The 12,340-nt window shown below is 55.0% G+C and overlaps 1 protein-coding gene across 2 annotated transcripts in view; it reads left to right on the top strand.

The window, feature by feature from the left end:
• The first annotated feature begins 464 nt into the window (after positions 1-464).
• Positions 465-12,340, top strand: part of IKBKB (inhibitor of nuclear factor kappa B kinase subunit beta) — a 47,095-nt gene continuing 35,219 nt past the window's right edge. For both annotated transcript variants that reach the window (XM_081220792.1, XM_081220791.1), the window contains exons 1-3: positions 465-551; positions 1,140-1,262; positions 11,672-11,766. In XM_081220792.1, coding sequence (XP_081076918.1) covers positions 1,158-1,262; positions 11,672-11,766 — 200 coding nt within the window. In that variant the 5' untranslated portion in view covers positions 465-551; positions 1,140-1,157. The remainder of the gene's footprint in view (positions 552-1,139; positions 1,263-11,671; positions 11,767-12,340) is intronic.

Raw genomic sequence — 12,340 nt, 5'->3', positions numbered from 1 at the left:
ACGACACTGGGGCTGAACCTGCAGTTCTGTGTTACGCTACTGGATTCTTTCCCTTGTTCTTTATTTTTTAAAGGAGGAAACGGGGCTGTCACTCCTCCTAGGGACGACAGGTGTGACTTATCATTCTCGATATGAGCCAAGGAGCCTCCAGACAGGGCAGGGAGCGCAGCCCGGGAACAGGAGGCCCAGGGCAATTCGTGTAAACCGGCCCTAAACCAGTCCTAGCAGGGGCCGGGAAATTCCCCCAGTTCAAAGTCTAGGAAGCGTGTCAGGCTGACCCCAGGGGTGCCAGGTGAGGAAATGCTCATCTTCCCTGTCCCAGAAGCCGCTCAGGTCGAAGTCGCTAAGTCTGAAGAGGACTCTGGCGTTTCTCAGGGCTGGTCAACGGACGGAGCGGGGCGGGGCCTGGGCCGCGCAGTCCCTTTAAGGCCGCAGCCCACGTGCTCCATGACGTCAGAGTAGGAAGTGTTTGAGGAAGTGGCGCTCGGCTGGTGGGTTTGAGATTCCCGCATTTTAATGTCGTCTGGGTGGCGCCCGCGCCCCGCCGCCAGGTGAGTCCCTCGGGCGGGCGCCCCCGGTGTCACCTGTCCGGCGGGCTCCCACCCCTCCTCTCCGGGGCTCGCGGGGACGCCCGTGACGGGTTCTGAGTCAGGGGTTCCTGGGCTGGGGGAGCTGGGAGGCCCCGTGAGCCCGGCCCCGGCGGGGTGGTGCCGGGTGGCGGCCGCGAGGCGGGGGCCCGGGACGGGGCGGTGATTCGTCCGCGCCGCGGTGACGCAGGGACCGCTGGGAGCTGGGAGGGGAGGCGCCCCGGCCAGCGGTCAGGGCGCCCGGGCGGGGTCCCGGCTGGGGATCCCCTTGCAGGTCCTGGGCAGTGGGGCGCCCCGTCCTTTGAGGGACTCTCCTCCCTGCTGCTTCCATACAGCTTGGGGAGGGCGGGGTCGGTGGAGGGGCTGCGAAAGGCCGGAGTTGGCTACCAAAACCAAAACCAAACCAAACAACCTGGTTTATGTACGAGGTGAAAACCACTTCCGATTTTTCTCCTTTCACATGGAAGGGCTGTAGTATCTCTTGTCCATCTCCTTGCGTTCCATTCTTCCTTAACCTTCGCTTTTTGTCCCCCACCGCCAAATTGCTTACAGAGTTAGCAGGACATCAGTATGAGCTGGTCACCTTCCCTGCCAACCCAGACATGCGGGGCCTGGGAAATGAAAGAACGGCTTGGGACAGGGGGATTTGGGAACGTCATCCGATGGCACAATCAGGTAGGCCCGGTGCCACTGGGAAGAGCTGGGGGCGGCGGGGTTGGGGGCAGGCTCCCCCCTCACTGCCTCTGCCCGACCCTGGGCTCCCTGGGTGAACGGGGCTCACCTTGGCCATGGGCTTCTTGGGAGAGAGTGAGAGAGGGGGCCTCAGGGCCCCTAAGCTGACTCTAGGTTAGTGGTCTCCAAGCTTTAATGACTGTGTCACCTAAATAAATAGTAAAAAAAAAAAAAAAAGTTTAAGCTTTCAGCTTCAGTTATATATATTGAAAATTCTGTATCTATGCTAACCTTAGACTAACACCTACTAATACATTGTGTAGTAATATATTACATGTTATGAAACATGCAAAAATAGAAAAATCTACAGTGTGAAAATAATAAAATATTTTAAAATGTTTGAAAAGTTAATTTAAAAAATATTTTAAGTACTTACCAATTGTGATGTCTTCCCAGTATTGTTTGCAATACTTAACAGCACGAATTATACAGAGACACACGAAAGTGAGAATTATGGTTAAGGATGGTGGGTGAACATCCGTATTTCAAATAATTTTTATAGTTCTGAATTCTTTGGACCGATTTCTTTTTAGCTCTGCTAGATCCTGATTGTTTTGTTTTAAACATCTTCACTGGAGTATGATCGCTTCACAATTGTGTGTTAGTTTCTGCTGGATAACAAAGTGATCCTCATTGTTTTTATTCCTTATGTGTCTGACGTGAGTTTCTCACCCCACAAGCGTTAGGTCTTCCATATTACTGTTTGTTTGTACTGGTGTTACATGCACTGAAATTCTCCACAGCAGTGTCTTTAAGCCATTCGTCCATTTTATGAGAGTTATTTTGTTAAAATCGGATAATACCATCCATAATTCTACCAAAGTGGGGCACACGGAACCTGCAGCACATCCTCCATCCCCTGCCTGTGGAATGCCCATTTTCCTTGGGATCCCTCGAGTGTCAGAAGCGGCACATGACCTGACACATGATCTGAGGCCGGTGCTGTACGGTTAATATCAGGAAAGCTTCATTTGGTGTTTATTTTTTGGATTCCAGTCTTGGGAAACCCCTACATGTACCCAATTTGGAGACCACTGCTTGAGGGAACCCCCTCTCACCAAAGAGATAATACTAGTTTCTTGACCCAAAATTCAGACACCCCAGAGCCCCTGAGGGAAGAAGGCTCCTGCTTTTTAATCAAGGGCCGCGAGCATCTTTTTGGACTCAAGAGATGGAAAATTTCGTACCGCTTCCCAGGAGCCTGGCTGCAGCCAGCAGGGAGGGTCATCCAGGCCCCCGGCCAGCCACACAGAGGGCCATCTCAGACAGCCACCCTCCTGTATCAACTGGAAGACATTTGAGGCCCTGCCCTGAACCCTGTCAGCTCTGAGTGGATGAAGCAGCCCCTGGAGGAATGTGAGAGCCAGAGCTGGAGGGCAGAGGACAGTCCTGCAGCTGGTAATTCTCACACTCACCCAGGAGACGCCAATTCCAGCAAACCCTGTGGCTGGGATGGGGTTGGGGGAGGGGGGCAGGGGGTGCAGCCAGGGGCCTGGCATCAGGAAAGGAGAGTCAGATCCTTCCACAGCCCCACGCAGACCTGGGCCGGGCTGCTCCCAGACAGGCCAGGGCTTCTGGAGTCTTGACTACAGCAAGTGTCCCGCTGCAGCTGAACTGGAGACATCTTGGTTTCCTGCGGGAAGAGTTCTATCAGGATGTGCCGAGTGTCTGCCACCTCTCACCCCAAGTGGCCTCCATCTGCTCTCTGGGCTTGGGATACGCTTGTCAGACGGAGTTTGTTTCTGGCTTTACAGCTGCGAGCCCAAGAGTGTGCGTGTGTGTGTGTGTGTGTGTGTGTGTGTGTGTGTGGACTTGTTTTCTAGAATTACTGCTTTCCAGTTTCTTCTCCTGTTCAGAAACCTTACTTTTTAGAACGCCAAAGGCGGAGCTCTCGTTCTCCCGTTTGCGGCCCCTCCACCCCCTGCCTTTCCCCCGTCGGCTCCCGGCTGAGCCCTGTGTGGGACGAGCCCCTCCCTCCTGGACATCTTTGTGTGCATTCTGCCCCTGCCTCCAGGACCCCGTGTAGACCACCTCCCACGGAGCCGGCAGGACCCCTCGTCCCACGGGAGCTGGTTCTCACTGAGCCCTTCACCCTCGCTCGTTCGGGCGGCCTCACGCGCTGCGTGGTTTTCTGCCTAGGAGTGTTCTCATCAGCCTGGGCACTGCCTGGCTTTGGGCTTCTTTCACTCCCCCCCCCCAGAGACTCTCTTCGTGTTACACGTGTGTTAGGTGCACAGGCTCGTCCACTCCTGGCTAAAGACCTTTCTGGAGAAGGGAAGGAGCCGCTCATCAAGTGTTAAAAATGTAAGCTCCCAGCTGTGATCACTGCGACCCAGGAGAGGGGCCCGGTGCAGTGAGACCTTGTCCCGGAGGCCGGGGCCCGTCAGGGGGTCTGGAAGGCTGCCCCAAGGAAGCAGCGCTGGACAGGAGACCTGAGGGTTGGTGGAAGCTAGCCGGGCAGAGAAGGCGGGAGGAGGATTCCAGGCCCAGGGCGCGGCCTGTTCAGAGCCCCTGCTGGAGGGTTGGGAGGGGTAGGTCATGGCAGGTGGATGTGAGCGGAAGGGCTGCTGCAGGGAGCCCCGCTTGGGCTGCAGGAACACGTGGCGGGGCCCAGGCAGTGCTGGGCTGGGAAGTCAGCTGTCCGAAAAAACTCCCCTACGCCTGCAGCGGGACGGCTCCCACCGCGGCTTGTTTCTTGCCGCTGGCAGCTTAACCTCCTTTCTCACCGAATTTCCTGAGCATTAGCAGTCAGCTCTCGGGATCCGGTACTGGGCCCCCACTGGCACTGCCCCGTCTGTTGGGGAGACCAGTTAAGTAAGAGGTTTCCGGAGCAGTCCAGGTGCGACATTGGACTGGGCTGATGGTGGTGGACGTGGGGGGAAGTGGGCAGATTTAAGAGTTTTTCAGGGTGACATTGGCAGGACACGGGTGGAGTGGACGGTGAGGCGCTGGGGGAGAGGTGTCCAGCGTTCCCAGGTGTGTCGTGAGCACTGGCCCGGGGCCTGGCTCCGTCCGGGAAGCACTCCAGGTCCTCCGGGCGTTCCCCCCTGGGGGAAGTCCCTGGGCTGCTCTGGGTGCTTAGGGGAGGGTCTTTAATCGGTGTTCAGAATCGGAACACGAGTGTGTTCTCGGGGTGGGGACACCCCTGCTTTCAGAACCTCTGGAGGAGAGCAGCTGGGACAGGGTGGTGGTTACGTAACTCCAGTCGGGCAGAGTAATTGCTTATATTCGACGTGACAACTGTGTACGTTTTTCTCATATGCCATGTACCTTGTCTACAAGAGAGAATATTTGTCCTTCGTCACAGGAGAAGCATAAAGGAGCCTAAGCCTTGGTGTGCTCAGTCAGATGAGTCAGACTGATGATCAGACCCATCATTTTTTTTTCAGTATTTTTAAAATTAATTAATTAATTAATTTTAAGTTTTGGCTGCGTTGGGTCTTCGTTGCTGCACGCGGGCTTTCTCTAGTTGTGGTGAGTGGGGGCTACTCTTCGTTGCGGTGCACGGGCTTCTCATTGCGGTGGCTTCTCTTGTTGCGGAGCATGGGCTCTAAGCACGCGGGCTTCAGTACTTGTGGCACGTGGGCTCAGTAGTTGTGGCTCACGGGCTCTAGAGCGCAGGCTCAGTAGTTGTGGCGCAAGGGCTTAGTTGCTCCGCGGCATGTGGGATCTTCCTGGGCCAGGGCTCGAACCCGTGTCCCCTGCACTGGCAGGCGGATTCTTCACCACTGTGCCATGAGGGGAGTCCAGACCCATCATTCATTGAGGACGTCCTGTATGGCAGCACGGGCGAGGTGTTTCACGTGCATTATCTCCAGTCTGCTCAGCCACCCTAAATGGACGTACTGTTGTCTTTCCTCCCTTTTTATAACTGAGGAAACTGCAGCCTAGAGAAGTCAACCCCTTACTCAGAGAGGCTAAGCTAGTAAGTAAAGGAGCGGGAATCTTCTGAACCTACATCTGTTTGAATCCCAGCCTCATGCCTCCTCCACTGGCTTGTGGCTTCTCCAAGGTGGGGATCCAAGGTCAGGGACACCCCGGAACAGGTTCAGTTGAAGCACTAAAGGAAAAACACCCCTTTGGATGACAGACTATATAAGTCTTCCTTGCTAAGCAGAGAACCCTAAAGTGAATCTTTCCCACGGAGGAAAGGCAGTGCAACAAATGACCCCACCCGTCTGCGTGAGTTTTTTGGTTCTCTTACCAAGCATGGGCCTTGACAATCCTTGCTGTGTGGATACTCCCTTAAATCTTCAGCCCAAGGGTCAGTACTTTCTAGATGGGCTGATATTTTCAATAAGGTGTTTGTCAAACACAAAGGAAGAAGAAGCAGAGGGGGGGACCTCCGTGACCTCAGCTGCAGCCCCCTTCGGGAGTGAGGGGGAGAAAACTCAGGACTCACAGTCGCACAGCCTGAGCTTCAGGGCTCTGGGCCACAGCCTCCCACACGGATTTGAAAGAAGCTGAGATATCGATCCCCTCTGCTCTCAGCTTGTCTGGGCCAGACGTGGCGCTGCTACGCCCTGGAAGCCTCCGGACTCGTCCCAGGGTACCTCACAGATACCACATACTTACTCTGTGTGCTGTGATGGGAAAGGCTGGGAGTTGCTGCCCTGGTCCCCGAGGACACGCCGGCTATCCCTCTAGAAATGGCGCTGGCTCTACTTGTCCCCTCACTGGATGACACTGAGCTCACTTTAGCCTGTCTGTGTGTCTTCAGGCCTTAAACACTTTGAGCACGGGCCTGAGGCCGTCAGGGAAAAAAGGAGGTGACCCTGACATACTGTGCTCTAGTCAAGGGGATAAAGTGAATCCTCAGGAACGTATCGAGTGTAAATATGAGCACCAAATCATGAGGAAGTAATCACAGCTCCTGTTCATCAGGAATGTCATTGCCAGTTGTGCCGGGTGCTTTACCCGCACTGTCTCGTCGATGCCCGGTGGCGATCGGAGGCTTCTCAAAGCAGGGTTTCATGGGAGGTGGGCTGCAGGTGGTGGGACGGGGAGAGCACCGCCTACACGGGGCTGGGAAGGGAACGGTGCTGCGGGAATGTGCACCAGGCCCTCAAGGATCAGATGCTGCGTCTCATTTAACTGACAGCACCGGCAGGGGTAGGGTCGCCTCCACCTTGTGGATAAAGACCCAGAGGCCTAATGGGCTCAAGGTCGCACATGCACCAGGCAGAGTACAGGGATCATGATCTGACCTGCTTCACCCCTGAGCCCCTGTGGGTGAGTTTGGAGGCCGACGTGCCCGTTAGGTGTTTATTCCGAAGGGAGTTGGGTGGAGTCAGCCGTCTCGGCGTAGACTGGTCACCGGGGTTAAATCGGGTGAAGCTGCTGCCAGACCTCGGCCTTCTGACTCTCAGGCCTGGGTTCTGTCCCTAGGATCTCTCTGGGCCCAGCTTCGCACCTCCTTCCTGAAACACTCATCTGGGAGGGAGGACCTGAGGAGGAACAAGGAAGGTATTTCTAATCCCCCTCTTGGACCACAGAGGCCTGTTGGGTGGTTGCTATGGTAACAAGAGTCGGCTTTCTGACCTGAGTGTGTGGAGGGACCTCTCGGCTTCCCGTGCATGTCCCCTTGTCGTTAGAAGAACACCATCCGATGGTCTCAGAAGTCTGAGGATGCATGCCCCCCGCCGCCCTCACTTCAGAGTATACCCCCGTTTATACGCCAGGTTCGTGTTTTCCTGTACAAAAGGCAGAGTCGCAGACACTCAAAGGACCTTCATAATCAACTGCCTTTGATGTAGGTACCACTGTGAGCCCCTTTCTCCATTTTCTCAAAATACACATCACTTCTAAATTTTGCCCCAACTTACTAGGAGTCGGATACTGCGATGGTTTGGGCCGAGTCTGGGTTTCCAGAGAACTGAGCTGAGAGAGGGAGGTTCCGAGCCAAGTGGAGAAAGTCATCCATGCCCTCGAGTGTCATTGCTGCTGGGGAACCAAGCCCCCCACCCCCCCCCCACCCCCCGACTTTCAAAAACATCTTTGTAGTCTGTTTACAATGAATTGAATTACGCTTTCCAGAGCCAGTATGTTTTTAGCAATGGAAGGTCATTCTCTTTGGGTTTCTGTTTCAAGTGAAACATTACTCATGGAAAAACGGGAATGTTTTAGAGTACTTCCTAGAGGGCCACCGGGTAAGAAAAGTTGTGTCTGTGTCTGCATGGGACACTCAGGCCTAGGAAGTCAGGATATCCCCTGCCGCCGTAGGACGAAGCTGAGCTGTCCAGAGTCAGTGTTGGTGTCTGTGCCCACTTAGTCTGTGATGTGTTCCGTGTTCATACATTAAGTTCGCTCTTTAGGTTTGGTTTGGCTGTTGAGACCGATATCGGATCAGTCTTCAATATCAGAATCTATTTGTGGATTCTGGGATGGGCCAGGTGATGGCAGTGTGTTAGCTCCAGTGTTTGTGTTGGGCAAAAGACTACAGTTATCTACAATCACCCAGCATATACAGGTAAGAGTCTATAAAATATTTTCTAAGTCACTTAATAAGTCAACCCTTTGGGTTTGATTTATCTGTTATCTTTATGAAGGAAGCATACTGTTTATGCTTGGGAGAATAATGACGCCTCCCGAAAAGTCTGCGTCCTATCCTAACCCCTTGAGCCTGTGACTGTGTTAGGTTACGTGGCAGAGGGAATTAAGGTTGCTAATCAGCTGACTTAAATGGGAAGATTATCCTGGGTGATCTGGGCAGACCCACTGTAACCACAAGGGTCATTAAAAGTGGAAGAGGGAGGCCGGAGAGTCAGTGTCAGAGTGATGCAACCACAAAGACTCAGCTGGTCACTGCTGGCTTTGAGCTGCAGGAAGGGGCAATGAGCCAAGGGATGAATGCAGCCTCTAGAAGCTGGGGCGGACGGGGATGTGCCTTCTCCGGAAAGGGACACAGCCTGCCCGCATCTTGATTTTAGTCCAGCGAGGCACTTTCCAGACTTCTGACCTCCAGAACTATCAGGAAATAAATTTGTGTTGTTTTAAGCCAGTAAGCTGGTGGCAGTTTGTTGTAGCAGCAATAGAAAACGAATACACTGTTCTGTGTATTGAATTTAAAGTAGGTGCAGATTTTTAAACTCTCAGAGACATCCTGAGGTAACACACCGTGCGTGGCAGTATCTTCTTCGAAATGGTTGCATAAAGCACTGTCCATCGCAACGTCACACGCTCCAGTGGACACTGCCAGCGGCGTCGCCTCCTTTTACAGCCTGGCCGTCAGTCTTCTCTCATTGGTAGATCTCGGCATCCCAGCCCGGGTTCCTGTGCGATCCCGCCCACCTGGAAACAAGCATCTAGACGCATGTCAGAGCGGCTGTTGGTGAAGTTACTGGAGACCTGGGTGAAAACGTTGTAGTCTGAATGCTTAGTGGGAAGTGAAACTCGAAAGCAGATTCAAATCAGTTCGAGAGCAGAGGAAGCGGGAAGTTCACGCTGTAGAGAACGGAACGTCTTGTGAGATGTAACTCAAGCCTGTTTGTACCTCGATTAAAGAAATAGTGGTCTCTTGACACACGCCGTAACTCTTGACAAGTATTAGCTGGACGTCCACCCAAGTTCACTGGTCCAGCTGCAGTGATGGGCTCAGGAGCAGCAGGGTTGACAGTTTTTGAAAGACGTCAGCTCTTCTTCAGTAGGGCTTCTGAATCCAGGCCAGAGATCAGGATTCTGAGAGCAAAGTGAGTGAACGATGTGGCACAGCCTGGCCATCAGGGCCTGCCTGGCACCAGGGAGCGTTGGCACAGAGGCAGGCATGGACCACCGCAGGGTGAGCCTGGGGAACACTGTGCGGGGTGAGAGGCCATCACAAAAGGCCACATCTTGTATGATCCCACTTAGATGAAACGTCCAGACAGCTAAATCTGTAGAGACAGAGTGTAGACGGGTGGTTGCCTGGCGCTGGAGGGGGCTGGGGAGAAACGGGAAGTGACGGCTGACGGGTGTGGGGTTTCTTTGGGGGATGATGAGCGTGTTCTAAAACCGACCGTGGCTTTGGCCGCGTTACTCTGAATGCGCCCCAACCATTAACGTGTCTGCTTTATTTATCTATTTATTTACTTTTGGCTGCGCTTGGTCTTCGTTGCTGCGCGCGGGCTTTCTCTAGTTGCGGCGAGCGGGGGCTACTCTTCATTGCGGTATGGGGGCTTCTCACTGCGGTGGCTTCTCTTGTTGCGGAGCACGGGCTCTAGGCGCACGGGCTTCAGTAGTTGTGGCACGCGGGCTCAGTAGTTGTGGCTCGCGGGCTCTAGAGCGCAGGCTCAGTAGTTGGGGCGCACGGGCTTGGTTGTTCCGTGGCACGTGGGATCTTCCCGGGCCAGGGCTGGAACCCGTGTCCCCTGCCTTGGCAGGCGGATTCTTAACCACTGTGTCAGCAGGGAAGTAAGTCCCCACATGTGTGTTTTAAACAGATGAATTGAATGATATGTGAATTATAGCTCAGTAGAGCTGTTGAAAAACAATAAGCATGTGAGGTGACCTCATGACAGAGGCTTACCCACAGCCACACGGGGATGTGATAAAAGCCACTTACTTCTGAGAGTGCCCTGGAGGTGTGGCAAGTACCTGCTTCGGGCCTTGGAGCCGTCACGGTCAAACAATGCCTCCGCCTTCTTCCCGAAGCTGCTGTTCTTGAATGTCAGCTTTAGGGACGGGTCTGTTGACGAGCGAGTCAGGGGTCTTTGTGGACACCGTCTGTCTCCGTCCTGGAGTCCCATTTTCCTTTTCCTCCTGGGTGGGTCCTTGTTCACAGGGATAGTGGCTAGTTCGGTGGACGTGTGACCGCGATGCACTTCCACCGCCCTCGGGAAGCATGTGTTCCTGGGGACCTTGCCACGTCCTCAGCATGCCTCTGATAAGTCCCATCTGTACCGAATGAACTCCTGCACTTACAGAGCTTATGATGCCTTACGGTATGCATTTTCATAAACAGAGACAATGGTCCGACAGGGCCTGTAGGACACCCATCCTTCAGTTGGGAACTAGTAGGATTTTGGTACCATTCTGAAGCCTTTTCTTGCTGGATTTACACTCCGCCCGTCCCACCGGCTGGGGCTTGTCCCAGGGCTCATGGCACGTGGGCTGTTGGGGGAAGGGGTCTCGCCGCAGGTGTGTAGGGTTCGCGGGGTAGGGGTGGAGGTCAGCTTGCTCGCTGATGGCCGGGCCAGCACCCAGGCTGCTGCCGCAGAGCCATGGCCAGGGCAGCTGCTGACCCTTGGCCGTCCTGGGGGCCCCATGAGCCAGGAGGTGGCAGCTGAGCACTGTCCTGGATTCTGTCTAGACACCCAGGGGAAGGGAAGAGTTAATTCTCGGGGCCCAGGCAGTCGCCCATTCACGAGAACTGTAGTGATTGCCTTTGTTCACGGAGGCTCCATCGAGGGCACTGTGCCAGGTACTGCATTAGAGCTTAAACGCACGAGGAGGGACAGGCCCATAGTTTAACGGAGAAAAGAGAAAATAACCCTTTGACCCTACGGAAAGTAAGTCTTTGGTAGGTAAGTACAGTGAAGGAGTCGGGGGTCGGTGCCTGGGCATCCGCACGAGCCAGAACAGAGACCCTAGAGCACAGGACCGGGCCGATGGTCTGACCTAGACTTGGCGTCAGACGCCTGGGGTGGAGTCGACGGTGGGTGATGGAAAGGCAGGTTAGAGCGCAGCCTGGAAGGGTTTTACATGCCAGGAGTGCCTGTGTGACATGGGTCTGCCCCCAAGGGTGTTACTGAGCACCCCTAAGGGCTGGACACTGTTAGGGGCTCAGCTCCATGACAGCCCTGAAAGGTGGGTGTCAGTGTTCCCATTTTACAGCTGAAGACACTGAGCCAGACCTCGTGGTCTGCCGAGGGTCACAGAGCTGGTACATGGCTGCATCGGGATTTGAATCAGCCTATGTTCCATCTCCTATACCAGGCTTGCATTCTCTCTGGAGAGAGAAATCCCCCAGAGGCAGAAGCATGAAGACTGAAGCCAGGGCATTAACTGTTAGGTTGAAGTGCAGGGAAGTGCCCTTTGCGTGGGTCGGAGGTCACGTCCAGCAGCGTTGGTGTCTGAGGAGTGAGGACCCTCTGGGGCACGAGTGGCCAGCAGAGGTCTCGTGGAGGAGGTGGGGATGGAGCAAGGCCTCGGTGTGGACCTGGGATGGATAGAGATGGGGGTGGGCAGGCTGGGAGGTGGGACTGGTGGGGACCCACGTGACGGGCTGGACGTGACTGGGGGACATCTGTTCAAGTGGGCACCCATGCAGACCTCGGGAGCCTGGAGGTGACGGCGGTCCGTGCTCAGGTCCCAGGGAGACAACTTCGGATTTGACCCTCGGCTTTCTCTGATCCTCCCGTATGTGTCCTCTGCAGGAAACGGGCGAGCAGATCGCTATCAAGCAGTGCCGGCAGGAGCTTAGTCCCCGGAACCGCGAGCGCTGGTGCCTGGAGATCCAGATCATGAGGAGGTGAGGGCCTGGTGCACGAGCGGGCCCGGGTGCGGGACCGCGGGGCCGGGGGACCGCAGGACCGGGGGCCTGGGGCGTCGGAATGACTCTGGAGGGAGCTAGCCGGCAGGCCGAGCTTTGGGATGTGGAGCAACAGCCCCAGTTCCGTCTGGGCAGGAGCCATAAATCCCAGTCCCTCAGTAAGGACCCCAGGCCACACTGTCCAGAGGGCTGACTTCTGGAGGAGTGGCAGTTACAGCCCACCACTTGGCCTTGCCAAGCGCTCTTGGGGGTTTTCTTTGTTATATTAAATTATTTAAAATCGCCATCACAGTGAATTTTCCTTTGTTGGCAAAAGTCCTTTTTTCTCCAGTGTTTCCATTTCCGAGCTGGTATGTGAGTCTCCCGAGGCCTGAGCCTGTTGCTGTCGTCCGTTCCTCCAGGGTGCCCTCAGCCAGGAAGGCATGTGGGGAAGCTCACAGGCCGACAGGCCCCAAACAGGGGCTCCCTGCTGGAGCTCAGGGAAAGGGGAGGCATCCCCTTCCTTGTTTGCAGGTGCACATGTGCGTGCGCGCACACACACACACCCCACACA

The sequence above is a fragment of the Mesoplodon bidens genome, assembly GCF_964165515.1.
Source record: "Mesoplodon bidens genome assembly, chromosome: 20".
NCBI classification, from domain to species: domain Eukaryota; kingdom Metazoa; phylum Chordata; class Mammalia; order Artiodactyla; family Ziphiidae; genus Mesoplodon; species Mesoplodon bidens.
The sequence above is the reverse complement of the archived record's forward strand: the minus strand, read 5'-3'. Positions and strand labels throughout refer to the sequence as shown.